Genomic DNA, 14,473 nt, shown 5'->3' with positions numbered 1-14,473 from the left:
GGGTCACCTTAGAAAGTATCCCATTAAACCCACTGCCATCGAGTCAATTCTGACTCATAGTGACCCTATAGGACAGAGTAGAACTGCCCCATCCAGTTTCCGAGGGGCACCTTGGGGATTCAGACTGCCAGGTTTTTGGTTAGCAGCCATAGCTCTTAACCACGACACCACCAGAGTTGCAGTAATTTTGTGGGGCAGAAACTAAAGTACTAGAGGTTAACAAACAGGCCAATGGGTATTTAGAAAATGGAGGCCATGGGAGTAGATCACTTAGTTTTTGATCTTTGATATTGAGAAGGCTAGAAACAGGATGATAATTAGATACACTAAGATCAAAATAATATATTTGACTTGTACATTTTTGTTTAAGCAAAGGCAAACTGATGATGCTCCAAATTAGAAGAGAAACAGGCATTTGTAAGGGGATAATTAAAGACCCTAGAGAGAGATGGCATGTGTGTGGGTGTAAGTCCCTTTGGAAGGCTAGATGGAATGGTATTAAGAAGTGAAAGATTAATCTTTGGAGAAGAGTCATACTTCCTCTTCTGAGAAGACGAGAAAAAAAGGATAAATGCAAAGACAGATACATGCTTCTGAAAGGATGGTTGGTGAATTTTACCTGGAAAACCTCGGAAGTGTAAGAGATAAGATTGTTCTTGAGTGAGAATGGGGGAGTTAGGATTGAAGACTTGAGAAAATATAACTACAAAGAGGTATCAGCCTAGAATCATACACGGATGAATTTAACAGTTTCTAAGCAGTTTGTAAGCAGAGGCAAGGGCCACATCGTATGTAAAGTATATAAATTAGTATTAACCTTATATTAATAAGGTGCCAAAAACAAAAGAACCAAATCCATTGCCCTTGAGTTGATTTTGACTCACAGTGACCCTGAGGGCAGCAGCATAGAACTGTCGCATAGGGCTTCCAAGGAGCCGCTGATGGATTCGGACTGCTGACCTTTTGGTTAGCAGCCAAACTTTTAACCAGTGCACCACTAACCCACAAACCCACTAACCCACTGCCTTTGAGTCGATTCTGACCCTTAGCGACCCTATGTGCACCACTAGGGCTCCAATAAGGTGCCAGGCATATAATGAATATAAATATAAAAAATATTCCCAAATGTTAATTAAGTTGAATTGGACTGAGGCCTGGAGACAAAAGTAATGTAGTGAGAGAAATGCAACATGGTTGGTTGAGTGAGTGAAAAGATCACAAGGGTATTGAAGGGGATGGGAGGTAGGCTCTTTGGATGACAGAATAGAGGTGATGGAGATGAAGGAAAGCTGTATTTATTAAGCTTCTACTATATTTTAGGAACTTTGAATGTATTCTTGACAAACTTTGCAACAGTCCTGCAAGGAATATGGTGATGATCAACCTGGGTCTCATTTTAGTATATTTCAAATGTTTGAAAATTCGATATTTATATAAATTTTCTGCTTTTAAATATTGAAATAATTGTTTTATTTTTATATCAATTTCCTGTTTTTAAATATTGAAATAATTGAAAATTATTAACTATAGAATATATATTTGTACTTAATTTGGTTATTGGTAGGGTTGATATTCAAGACTACTTCAGTGTAGACAAATTAATGTACCTCACCTGAAGAAACATCTGTTTTCAGCATCAGCCAAAAATTCTGTATCCTCAGTTTTTACCATGAGATGATTGTGTTGTAAACATTTCCCTTTCTGTGAGATACAGAGTAAGACTAAATTAACTGTGAATGCCAGCAAAGTAATTGAATTTAGTAAATGACTCTCTGCAGAGGGAGATGTTAATAACAAGCATTGGATGAGTGCTATTCTTTTAGACCAAGGAATCCTTTGTTTTTTAAAATATCCTACTTGAAAGTTCAATTTGCAAAATAAATAAAAGAATATTCAGGGTGAAATCTTTGATGGGGGGGGCGCCAGAAGAGGCCTAAGGTTCTGTTTTTCAGTGGCTAAAGAGTTTCCAGCACTCTTAAGGAGCACAGTTTGAAAACACTGAGGGCTTCCAAAAAAAAACTCAAACCCATTGCTGTTGAGTCAATTCCTACTCAGAGTAGAACTCTAAGGAGCACAGTTTGAAAACACTGAGGGCTTCCAAAAAAAAAACTCAAACCCATTGCTGTTGAGTCAATTCCGACTCAGAGTAGAACTCTAAGGAGCACAGTTTGAAAACACTGAGGGCTTCCAAAAAAAAAACTCAAACCCATTGCTGTTGAGTCAATTCCGACTCAGAGTAGAACTGCTGCATAGGGTTTCCAAGGCTGTAATCTTTACGGAAGCAGACTGCCACATCTTTCTCCCTCAGAGTAGCTGGTAAGTTCCAACCACTGACCTTTTGGTTAACAGCCCAGAACTTAACCATGGGGCAACCAGGGTTCCTACCGAGTGCTTACACAGTGCTTTATATGGATTATTTTAACAGTAGTTCTGTGACACTAGTAATGTTACCATCCCCACTTTACGATGATGAAACGGAGGCTCATTGTGATTAAGTGACTTACCTAGGATCATAGAGCTAATAAGTGATGAAGCCAATATTCCAACCTTGCCAGTCTGTTTCTAAACTCATGCTTTTAACCACTGCGTTGCAGGGTTGCTTATAGAATCACTTATCAATGAAAGCAGGTTTCTTTCATTGAGAGATAGCTGAGAATTATACTTCAAATCGCATCATTAGTCATTAAAAAAATGAAATAAAAAATACATATCAAAATGATTGCTTACAGAATTGCTTAAAAGAATCCTTCTGAATCTCAGCTTTCGGAATAACTATTAAAGATTGAGGAGTTTTGTTATGTTTTATGTTATGGCATTATTGAAATCCTGAAAGCGTTTATTATTTGCGACACACTGGGTTGGGTCTGGGTATATGCTAGTAGATGTTAGGGATACTAAGATGAATAAGAACCAGTCTCGAAAGGTATGGAATACAAAAAGTGTGTGTGTGTGTGTGTGTGTGTGTGTGTGTGTCAAGGCTTCCTAGAGGTGGTTGCACCTGAGCATTGCTTTGTCCAGTGGAGGAAGACTGGAGGGGGACAAGGTTACAGGCTTAAAGAACTTACCTGTACTCATTAATGGAGGTTTGAGAAAGTTTGGTGAATACAGGCAACATATCAATGTGGTTGAAGCATAGATTACCTATGGGGAAAACCCCATTGCCGTCGAGTCGATTCCGATTCATAGTAACCCTATAGGACAGAGTTGAACTGCCAGCTTTTAGGTTGGCAGCCGTAGCACTTAACCACTACGCCACCAGTGTTTCCTACCTATGGGGGAATAGAAGGAAAAAGGAAGTAAGGCTAAAGGGGCATTGATATCTTTAGAAAGGAAATAAAATAAGCAAGTGTATATGTTGGAAGGGCAGAGATAAATTTAGGCATATAATGATACTGTTGATTAGTATAACAGTTTTAAAAAGTTGAAAAATAAGTACAATCAGATATAGTAAGCTTGGATATTGATAATTTTTAAGCACACCAAGAATCTTGATCCATGTTCCTAGTTCTGCAGTGAGAAGGATATGTATATTTATTGAGTTCTTACTGTGTTTTAGGATTTTGAATATGTTCTTTCTAAACTCTGCAACACCCCTGCGATGTAGATGGTTAGATGAAGAAACAGGCTCTGAGAGGTTCCAAGAAACACTCAAGGTTACAGAGCCAAGAGATTGCTGTTAGAATTTGAACCCACACCTCAACCCCTTCAGCTGTGCTATGACTGTTTTATATTTGCCAGATACTTTGTAATTGATTGGTGAATCTCATTTATTTTCAAATGAAATAGTTGAATGTATAAATAATATACTGTTGAATATATAAATAACACATGATGGCTTCACCAAACACATCCAAAGTATGTGAGATGAAATCTCACCATCCTTGCTTCTAAGAAGCATTCCGGCTGTACTTCTTCCAAGACAGATTGGTTTGTTCTTCTGACAGTCCGTGGTATATTCAGTATTCTTTGTCAATACCATAATTCACTCCTATAGGGTCACTAGGAGTCAGAATCGGCTCGATGGCACATAACAATGGGATATATCAAATGAAAATTTCAGACCTCCTAGAACTTCTGTTTTACTGGGGACACGGGCTTTAAACAAGATAAATAAGTAAACTGTATAGAGTATTGGAGTCCTGGTGGTGCAGTAGTTAAGAGCTGCATCTGCTAACCAAAAGGTCACCAGTTTGAATCCACCAGCCGCTCCTTGGATTCCCTATGGGGCAGTTCTACTCTGTCCTGTAGGGTTGCTATGAGTCAGAATCAACTCGATGGCAATGAGTTTGGTTTTGGTTATATAGAATATTAGCTAGTTCTAATGTCACACACAAGTAAAATTTTGCTGAAGATCATTCAAAAGTGGTTGCAGCAGCACATCAACAGGAAACTGCCAGAAATTCAAGCCAGACTCAGAAGAGGATGTGGAACCAAGGGATATCATTGCTGATGTCAGGTGGATCTTGGCTGAAAGTGGAGAATACCAGAAAGATGTTTACTTGTGTTTTATTGACTATGCAAAGGCATTTGACTGTGAGGATCATAACAAATTAAGAGTAACATTGCCAAGAATGGGAATTCCAGAACAATTGTGCTCATGGGGAACCTGTTCATAGACCAAGAGGCAGTCGTTCTAACATATCAAGGTGTTACAATGTGGTTTAAAGTCAGGAAAGCTGTGTGTCACGGTTGTACCCTTTCACCATACTTACTTAGTCTGTATGCTGAGCAAATGATCCAAGAGGATGGACTGTATGAAGAAGAATAAGGCGTCAAGATTGGAGGAAGACTCATTAACAACCTGCGATATGCAGGCCACACAACCTTGGTTGCCTAGAATGAAGAGGACTTGAAGCACTTACTGGTGACGTATCAAAGACTACAGCCTTCAGTATGGATTACAGCTGAACATAAACAAAAATCCTCACAGCTGGACCAATAAGCAACATCATAATAAACCGAGAAAAGATTGAAGTTGTCAAGGATTTCATTTTACTTGGATCCACAGTCAATCACATGGTACGTTGCATCAGGTAAATCTGCTGCAGAAGATCTCTTTAAAGTGTTAAAAAGCAAAGATGCCCCTTTAAGGACTAAGATTCTCCAGACCCAAGCCAATGGTATTTTCACTTGCCTCATATGCCCGTGAAAGCTGGACAATGAAAAAGGAAGACCGAAAAAGAATTGATGCCTTTGAATTATGGTGTTGGCAAAGAATGTTGACTATACCGTGGACAGCCAGAAGAATGAACAAATCTGTCTTGGAAGAAATACAGCCAGAATGCTCCTTAGAAGCAAAGATGGTGAGACTTAGTCTCACATACTTGGAATATGTTATCAGTAGGGACCAGTCCCTGGAGAAGGACATCATACTTAGTAAAGTAGAGGGTCAGTGAAAAAGAGGAAGATCTTCAAAGAGATGGACGACACAGTGGCTGCAACAGTGGGCTCAAGCATAGGAACATTGTGAAGATGGCACAGGATCATGCAGTGTTTTGTTCTGTAGTACGTAGGGTCACTATGAGTTGGAACTGACTCAAGGACAACAACAACATGGGAGAAAAAGCAGGGAAGAGGAATGTGAAGTTTTGGAGGGGAAATGATGACATTTTAGGTAAGATGGTTAGGAAAGGCCTACTGAGAAAGTTACTTTTGAGGGAAAAAAACTGAATGAAATGAGGGAACTAACCTTTTGAGGGAAGAGCACATACAGCAGAGGGAGCCACAAAGACCTTGGGGGTAAAAGCATGCCTGGATTTTTGAGGGACCTGGAGAGACCTTTGTGGCTGAAGCAGGGAGGAAGAGGATGACGTCAGAGAGCTGTTGAGGTGGATGTGAAGGGCTGTAGTATAGGAATTTACAAGTCGTAATAAGGATTTTAGCTTTTAATGTAAGTGAGGTGACAAACAACCTGAAATGGCTTGCATTTTAATAAAATCTCACTGGCTGCTGCGCTGAAGTAGGGCAAAGTCAGTAGCAGAGAGTTGCCTGTTAGGTATCCAACTCAAGTAGTTAGGTATACACGACTCTGGAGTTAAAGGAGAAGCCTAGACATAGATATAAATTTGGGAGTGCCAACGTACAGGTATTTAAAGCCATAAATAATATCACGTTGGAAGTGAATATAGATGGAAAAGAAGAGTTTGGAGCACTCCAGCATTTAGAGATTGGAATCTGTAAAAGAGAATGAACAGTTGAAAAAGTAGTGGAGAAACTAGTGTTTCTGTAATGTCTGTAAACCAAGTGAGGTTAAGTGTTTCCAGGAGGAGTGTGTGATAACAGTGTCAAATACTGCTGATAGGTAATGGTAGATGATAGATAAAAAAAAAAATGACCCTTGGATTTAGTGATGTGGAGGTCACTGTGTCCTTGATCAGAGTGGTTTGGTGAGGTATGCTGGCAGTAGAACTTGCTTTCAAGAGAGAATGGCAGGAAATAAATTGAGGACAGCAAATGTAAACAACTTTTTCAAGTTTTGTTGTAAAGAGGAAGAAAAAAGTGAGGAGGAAGTTGGAGTGAGAAATTGGGTCAAGAGGAGATTTTTTTAAGATAGGAGAAAGAAACTTTTATGCCTATGGGAATGATCTAAGAATGAGAAAAATCAGGAGACTCAGGAAAGAGGCAAAAGTTACTGGATCAATGTCCTTGAGTAGGTGGGAGTAGAGAAGGAAGGCAGGGGAAAGAGATTATTAACATTTTACTGCTTGTTTTGTTATAAAAAGCAAACATTTTGTAACTTAAAAAAACTCTAAAACAGTAGGAGGAAATGAGAAAAAAAGTAATGGTCTCTATAATTTCCAGATTTATTTGTGATGTGGTTTAGGGAAGTTGTTCAAAAGTACTTTGACTCACAAGTCAAAGTAGGAAACTCAGTTATTCTAGGATGCGAGTATCTGTATGCTAGCAAGTAAGGTCCCCAGGAGAGGACAGAAAAACCAATTTAGAAGTAAATATAAAAACCTGGGTGGGAGGAGCACAGATGCTTGTCTACTTTAATCCTTATTAAATACAGGATTCCTTGATCCTTGTAACCTTTTAAAGGGACAATGTTGAGTCCATATTAATTTAATATTTACACTCCGATTAAAATTTGCTGTCTAAAAGTCTCTCAGCTTCCTACCTTAAAAAATAAAATCAAATTCTGGACACCCTAGCACTGATGTTCAAAACCCAACTTTCACTGTTACTCTGCTAACATTTCCTGAATTCTTGTGACGTTCTAAAGCAAACTGTTCCCAAGTCTGACATCACTTACTGTCATTAATGATAATAAAACATCTTGCATTTATATAGAAAGCATTTTAATACGCATTGTATCACTTAGTCGTATCAGACATATAAAATAGGCAGAGGGTTTTTGGGTAAGTCTTTGCTTTTTCAGTTTTTTAGGTCTCTAGTAATAAAAAAAAAAAATTTTTTTTTTTTTTTTTTAGTAATAATAAGGAACTCTGGCTAAGATGAAGCATCTCCTAGAGTTTCTTAATCACCTGTAACAGAGTCAGTAGGGATCATTTTAAATTTTGATTGATAAAATTAACACAATAGCATACTTTCCAAGGGATTTTTTTGGTGGGTTATTTTTAATGATGAGAGTATTTTAAAAATTTACTGCATATGTTTAGGTCTGTTTTTAGACTTTGTCTTTTGTCCTGTTTTTCTGGTTTCTCACATGCCGCTACCACAGTGTTTTGGTGAATGAGATTTTGTAATGCTTCAGCATTTGGCAGTGTTAGTCTGTCCCTGTTTTTCTTCTCTTTCGGATCTTTTATGCCATTGTCTTTTTGTTTATTTTTCTGTATTAACTATAGAATCACCTTGTGCAGCTCTAAAATAAACTGTTTGAATTTTCATTGAGCCCACATTAATTTCACAAATTAACTTAAGGAGAGTTTTCTTTTCAAGAATATGGCATATAATGAACCTCAATTAGTTGCCAACATTTAAAAATCAGGAAAATTCTCATAAAAGCCTGCATTTCCAGCTCCTTTTTGAAAATTAGAAGCAACAATCAACTGAAGGTGACTGTTGGCTGCCCCCTTTAGGTGAAGCTTGTATTTTTTAGCTAGCTACAGTTTCTCGGTTACTTCTCTCATGTTTGTTAACCTGCCTGGTCTCTGTAGAATTTGCAACCCAAATGTGCTTGGTAGAGTTGGTTATCTGTACTAAAAACAGGACTTCATAGTTACAGATAATTAGATTTGATCCGTTGTATCATCCTCTTGCAATTGTTTTCTATCTTGATTCTGTTAAGGATTGTGTTCTTTTCCCTTTCCAACTTAAAATCACCTGTTAAACTTCCTATACCTTCATATAAGTCTGAGATTGAACAGGACAGGCTGAGGACAGAAATTCTGCATTACACCAGTAAAAAATTAATTACAGTGAAACCTGTGAGAGCGGAACTCGATGGGACTGCCGTGTTTTTCTGAGTCTTGGAGGTTTTCAGCCTTTGATAGGGTGTAGTCTTATCAGTTTTCTATCATGCATTTTAGTGGAAAATATTTGGGATTTCCTTCTCTGACAGGTTTCCACCATAGACAGGTTCAGGCTTTTGCTGTTTTTACTGTAGTACTATTTGGACATGGTAGTTCAATTAGTTACTAATATATTGTCACATAATTTTATCAGCATGAAGCTAGTAAACCTCGTCAAATGCTGTACTATCTACTAGCCCTGTACTTAGAAACCTTGTAGGAACCCTCAGGAATTGAGTAATTTCAGGCCAGTAGCTGAGACTTTAAACATTTAACCTTTTATTTTATCTACTTTGAATATAATTTTTCACATTTGAATAAACTGGCAATATTTGGAAACCCTGGTGGCATAGTGGTTAAGTGCTACGGCTGCTAACCAAAGAGTCGGCAGTTCGAATCCACCAGGTGCTCTTTGGAAACTCTGTGGGGCAGTTCTGCTCTGTCCTATAGGGTTGCTATGAGTCGGAATCGACTCGATGGGCAACAGGTTTGGTTTTTGGTTTACTGTCTTCACATATATGAAATATGTGTCATCTTAATACTAGTATTGGTATCTGTATTTATTTTCTTCACCATTATGCTTACCTTTATCAAACCACAAATAATATATGTTAGTAATGCTCTGTTGTCTGTACCCTTTTTCAGATGTCAGTTATTATTCATCATTTTAGTGCTTAGAAGTTGCCTATCAATAAATATTGGATGAATGACTGAACGAGTGAATGGCACAACTGTTTTCTTCATCAAAATTTCTACTTTTCCTAGTGTTATATAAATTTAGAAAAACTCTCTTCTAGCATAATCTACAAAAATGTACAAAATTTAAAGAGCATATCAGTTCTTTTCTGTGTGAGATATTCTTGCTTCTGGAATGTAGAAAACTTGTTTCCAGGGCAGTGTTTTAAAAATTCTGTAGCTACTTTTTGAGAATAAGACAAATATAGAAGGCTATAATAAATCAGTATAAATTCAGAATAAAATGTTTTATAGTTCCATTTTCAGTTCGCTCCTATCACAATAAGAATAAGTAGGAATGTATGAACTAATGTCGTATCATTCAGATTATCTGCTTTCAACATTCAGTTGGGCAGTGGATTTCTATAGTTCAGGGTTTGGAACTCTTAAACATTCTAAATACTCAAGAAATGACTTAAATCAATTCCAAGATGCATATTTTTTCACTTTTAGTATGTCTGAAATTGAGATGTGTCTTAGTCACTGTCTACCAGGTGGCTTTCACGGAGCAGTTGTTATTGCCTATGTGTACCCAGATTTATTCTTAGCTATTTATATTTCTGTCACTTCAGTTGAGCAATGTACATTGTTGGTACTACACACGTGTAATTGCCATTTAAAATGTCTTTGAAAAGATTACACTGTTATTCAGCATTTAACCGAAAAGCTATTCAGTATGCAGAAAGGCAGAGAAACAGAACAGCAAAACAAAAATTTGGTATTACCCAGTGCCATCCAGTCGATTCCGACTCATGGAGACCTCTATCTTGAGGCACTTTGCTTGGTCCATAAAACGCCTGATTGCTGCTTTGTAAAAAAAAAAAAAAATGGGGAATTGCTGTCATTTCTTCGACAACAAATATTTGCTTCACTGATACTAGTATAATAATAATAATACTAGTATCAGTGAATAATAAAAATAATAATAATAATAATAATAATACTAGTATCAGTGAAGCAAATATTTGTTGTCAAAGAAATGACAGCAATTCCCCTTTTTTTTTTTACAAAGCAGCAATCAGACGTTTTATGGACCAAACAAAGTACCTCAAGATAGAAGAAATTAGAAGAAATTTTAAAATCCCTCGGGATAATTCTCAGTCTAAATACATTTTTTGAAAGTTATTTCATTAATTATAAAATGAAAATTCTAAGTGGTGTAGTTTCATAGTTTAATTTGCAACATTGTTTCTTCGTGTTATGTCAGCTATGACGTAACTTATAATTGATGACATTAGATTTGGTAACTTGATTGTATTTTTTTTTTTAATGTTCCACTTGATAATGATATAGCCATATAAAAATATAAGACATTGCTTTCTCGATTAATGGCTTAGGTATACATAGATGTTCCTTAGTCTGAAGCTGAATATAAGGTATATTCCAGAGAAGTTACTTAACCTACCTTATTTGTTGGCTAATTCTTTGTTCAATACAGACTGTATAGCTCTCTATATGCTTGGACTCAAAATTGTAAAGTAATTCTGAAAAAATAGTTTCTTGTCTTTTACGTTTTATTAATACTAAAGTCTAAAGTCCCATATATTAAAGCACTTAGGTGCTGTTATCATTGATAGTAAGTCTCTAGGTGAAGGTAGATCTTGACAGTTTTTACTTCTCAGAATTAAAAAAAAAAAATGAATTTGCACATTTAAATTGTAAGCAGACATTTCATTTATGAAATTTATATTTCTAACATGGACCTTCCAAACTAGAAGTTTTGTGAACATTTCAAAGGCCTTTGCTAAATCTTTAGATAAACTAATATGTAGAAAGGCAAGTACCTCCATTTGCGGTTGTCTGTGCATTGGACCAAGAACCACAAATGACCTTTGTTAGAAATATTTGGGACAATACCAGCCCCTAACTAACAATAATGGTCAGCTAGACCCTGGTAGTGTAGAGGTTAAGTGGTGCGGCTGCTAACCAACAGCTCAGCAGTTCAAATCTACCAGGCGCTCCTTTGAAACTCTATGGGGCAGTTCTACTCTGTCCTATACGGTCGCTATGAGTCGGAATCGACTCGATGGCAGTGGGTTTGGTTTTTGGTTTATTTCATATTAGCAAGTAACCTATTACTTCCTTTATATACACACATACACATAAATGTAATTTTTCCTCTAAAAACTATCAAAAGACCAGTGTTTTGCTTAGCTCACGCTACTGGTGGTTTTTGTTTCAGTTTTTATTCTCAGGACACATTTATTTTGAAAAGTGTAGTAAATATAGTAAGCCAAATTTTGTATTCTGAATCATTTAGCAGAGGGAATTCAGGGGCAGAGAAATGAATACAAATGTTAACAGGAAGGTGCTTGCTTTTGCCTCATAGATGTCCAAATCAGTTGATGGTCAGGAAGGATGATCTTCCATGAGCAAGAAGACCATGAAAGAGTTATACACCAACATACTACACGTCTGTGGTGCTTATCTTATCCAGGGCCAGTTTATCACGACCTCATGCAATTCATTGCTCCTTTTGAGGGATTTCTACACACACTGTATGAAATATTAGGTTTGTCTGCTCGAGAGGTCTAGCACTAACGATCCCAGTGAATGTACTAATCTAAGAGGGTCAGATGTCAGCTCTCTTAACAAGACATGACTTTGAAGTGTAATACATTGACTAGAGCTGCTGTGGAGTGATGGGCATTTCATGGTAAGGCTGAGTCTGACTACTAGTCCCAGGTTTACTTTACATTCTTTTATCATAATGTATGAACTTGAAAAGGAAGTAACGTGAGTTATTATTTCTAAATGCATGTAGTTATGTCCTGCAGGAGCAGTATTTTTTTTCCCTGTAGGGAACGTTAATGAACTATTTACAATAAGTTCTACAGCATAAAAATACTGGACACTAAGATTTATATTTTTTAGGCCATAAACCATATATAAACTTTGGATATTGAATTTTAATGAGTATGCATTATTTAAATTGCCCTTTTTTTGTCTTATTTTTGTAGAACTTTGACACTTCGTGCCATGTCATTCTCTAGAGCAATAATGAACGTTGACCTGTTTTGGATTAGTTGATGACCTTTGGAAATGATCCAGTATCTGCTGTGGAGAAGCCGAGTATAATCCATTTGGAGTGAACAGCCCAGATTGTTACTGAAGTTTCAAGATGACAGACCCAATGATGGACTTTTTCGATGATGCCAATCTTTTTGGTGAGACCTTAGAAGGTTTGTCAGATGACGCATTTGTACAACCAGGACCTGTCTCACTAGTTGATGAATTGAACTTGGGTGCAGAATTTGAACCTTTGCACATAGACTCACTGAACCATGTTCAGGGTACTCCAACACATCAGAAGATGGCTGATTTCGAACAGTTAAATCAGTTTGATTCACTAAAATTTCATCAAGTTAATCAGTCTTTTGGTAGCCCAGCTGAACATGTGTTGTCTCCACACTCTCAGTTTAATTGCTCTCCGATCCACCCGCAAAACCAATCCAATGGTTTGTTTCCAGATGTAGGAGATGGCAGTCCAATGTGGGGCCATCAGACAGCTACTAGCATCTCAAATCAAAATGGGTCTCCTTTTCACCAACGAGGACATTCACACTCTATGCATCAAAATAAAAGCTTTGTGGCACACCATGACTTTACCTTATTTCAGGCCAATGAACAACCGACACAGTGTACATCACTACGCTCACAACAAAACAGAAATAATCTTAACCCAGGGCAAAATTCTCTTAGCCAGTCTAAAAATTTTATGGATGTTAATGTTTCTGGTCCACACAGAGTCAGTGTTAACCACCCACCACAAATTACTAATGCATCTGCTTCACAACAGTCTCTTTCGATGCAGCAGTTTTCTCAGACGTCAAACCCTTCAGTACACTTCCTCAAGTGTAGTAATCATCAAGAAGGAAATTTTAACGGACCTTCTCCAAATCTGACTTCTTGTTCTGTCAGTAATTCACAGCAGTTTTCTTCACATTATTCCTTTTCCAGTAATCATATCTCATCAAACAGTCTTCTTCAGTCCTCTGCAGTTCTTGCTTCTAATCATACAAATCAGACTTTATCTGATTTTACTGGAAGTAATTCCTTTTCACCTCACAGGGGAATCAAGCAAGAATCCACTCCGCATATCCTAAACCCCAGTACATCATCGTTGAATTCTAATAATTTCCAAATGTTGCATCCGTCACATCCTCAGGGTAATTATAGCAATTCAAAATTATCTCCTGTGCACATGAACTTCCCAGATCCTGTTGACTCAGGAACTCAAATGGGCCATTTCAATGATCATGTAGAAACTAATGGCTTTTCGTCTTTAGAAGAGAATTTACTTCATCAAGTGGAGTCTCAAACCGAGCCGTTCACAGGACTTGACCCAGAGGACCTTCTTCAGGAGGGTCTCCTTACCCAATATGATGAGTCAGCATTTGGGCAAGATAGTTCAAGTCATGTCTTAGATCACGACCTTGATCAGCAGTTTACTTCACATCTTGTAACACGGCCTTCGGATGTGGCTCAAGCTCAGCTGCAGAGTCAGGCCCGTAGCTGGCATTCCTCGCTTGTTCATCAGCAGCACTTACAGGACAGAAACCGCCTGTGTTTACAGCGACAGGTGCGTAGCTCTTTGCCATTATTTTGGTGATGGGGGTAGGGCGTTCTTTAATTATTGAGTTAATTGTACATGAGAAATAGTCAAGATTTCTGAAACTCGGCAAGTTGTTAAGTGTATATGCATGTTTTGACATAGATTTGTATTGCTTTAACAGTCTTGCATCTGAAAGTGATGCATTGATGTGCTCAAAGCAGTGGACTAATTTTTACATTTAGAAAATCCTAAGGTTTTAAGACCTTGGAACTTTTAATTAATTATAAGTGCCATTATTAGAAAGATATTTTATCGAAAATGTGTGGTGAAATTGGTATTTCCATGGCTTTGTTAATTGACAGAAATATTTTGGAAAGCAATTTGGTGGTATATTTAAGAGAATAAAAATACTTCATTACATTAATCTAAACATCACAAAAGTAATATGCACAAGGATGCTTTTTTCTTAGTATATTTATAAGGGACAACTAGAATCAGCATGGTTTATGATCATATCCATATTACATATCCATAATGCCTATTATAGGCATTAAAAAGACTTTGAAGACTAACACTGAAAAAATGTTAATAATGAGGAAAAGCGTAATTTAAAATTAAGATCATAGTAAAGTAAAATTACTAAGAATGCAGAGTCTGGCACCAGACTTCTTGGACTAGAATCTTGACTCCTGTTACTTACTAGCTTGTG

The 14,473-nt window shown here is 37.2% G+C and overlaps 1 protein-coding gene across 9 annotated transcripts in view; it reads left to right on the top strand.

Annotated features, from left to right (window-relative positions):
• The window catches only part of CHD9 (chromodomain helicase DNA binding protein 9), a 230,035-nt gene that overhangs the window by 69,283 nt on the left and 146,279 nt on the right, over window positions 1-14,473 (top strand). For all 9 annotated transcript variants that reach the window (XM_064274035.1, XM_064274034.1, XM_064274036.1 and 6 more), the window contains exon 2: window positions 12,170-13,791. In XM_064274035.1, the coding sequence (XP_064130105.1) occupies window positions 12,331-13,791 (1,461 nt within the window). In that variant the 5' untranslated portion in view covers window positions 12,170-12,330. The remainder of the gene's footprint in view (window positions 1-12,169; window positions 13,792-14,473) is intronic.

The sequence above is a fragment of the Loxodonta africana genome, chromosome 21 (genome assembly GCF_030014295.1).
Source record: "Loxodonta africana isolate mLoxAfr1 chromosome 21, mLoxAfr1.hap2, whole genome shotgun sequence".
NCBI lineage: Eukaryota > Metazoa > Chordata > Mammalia > Proboscidea > Elephantidae > Loxodonta > Loxodonta africana.
This window is presented reverse-complemented; position numbering and strand designations above follow the sequence as displayed.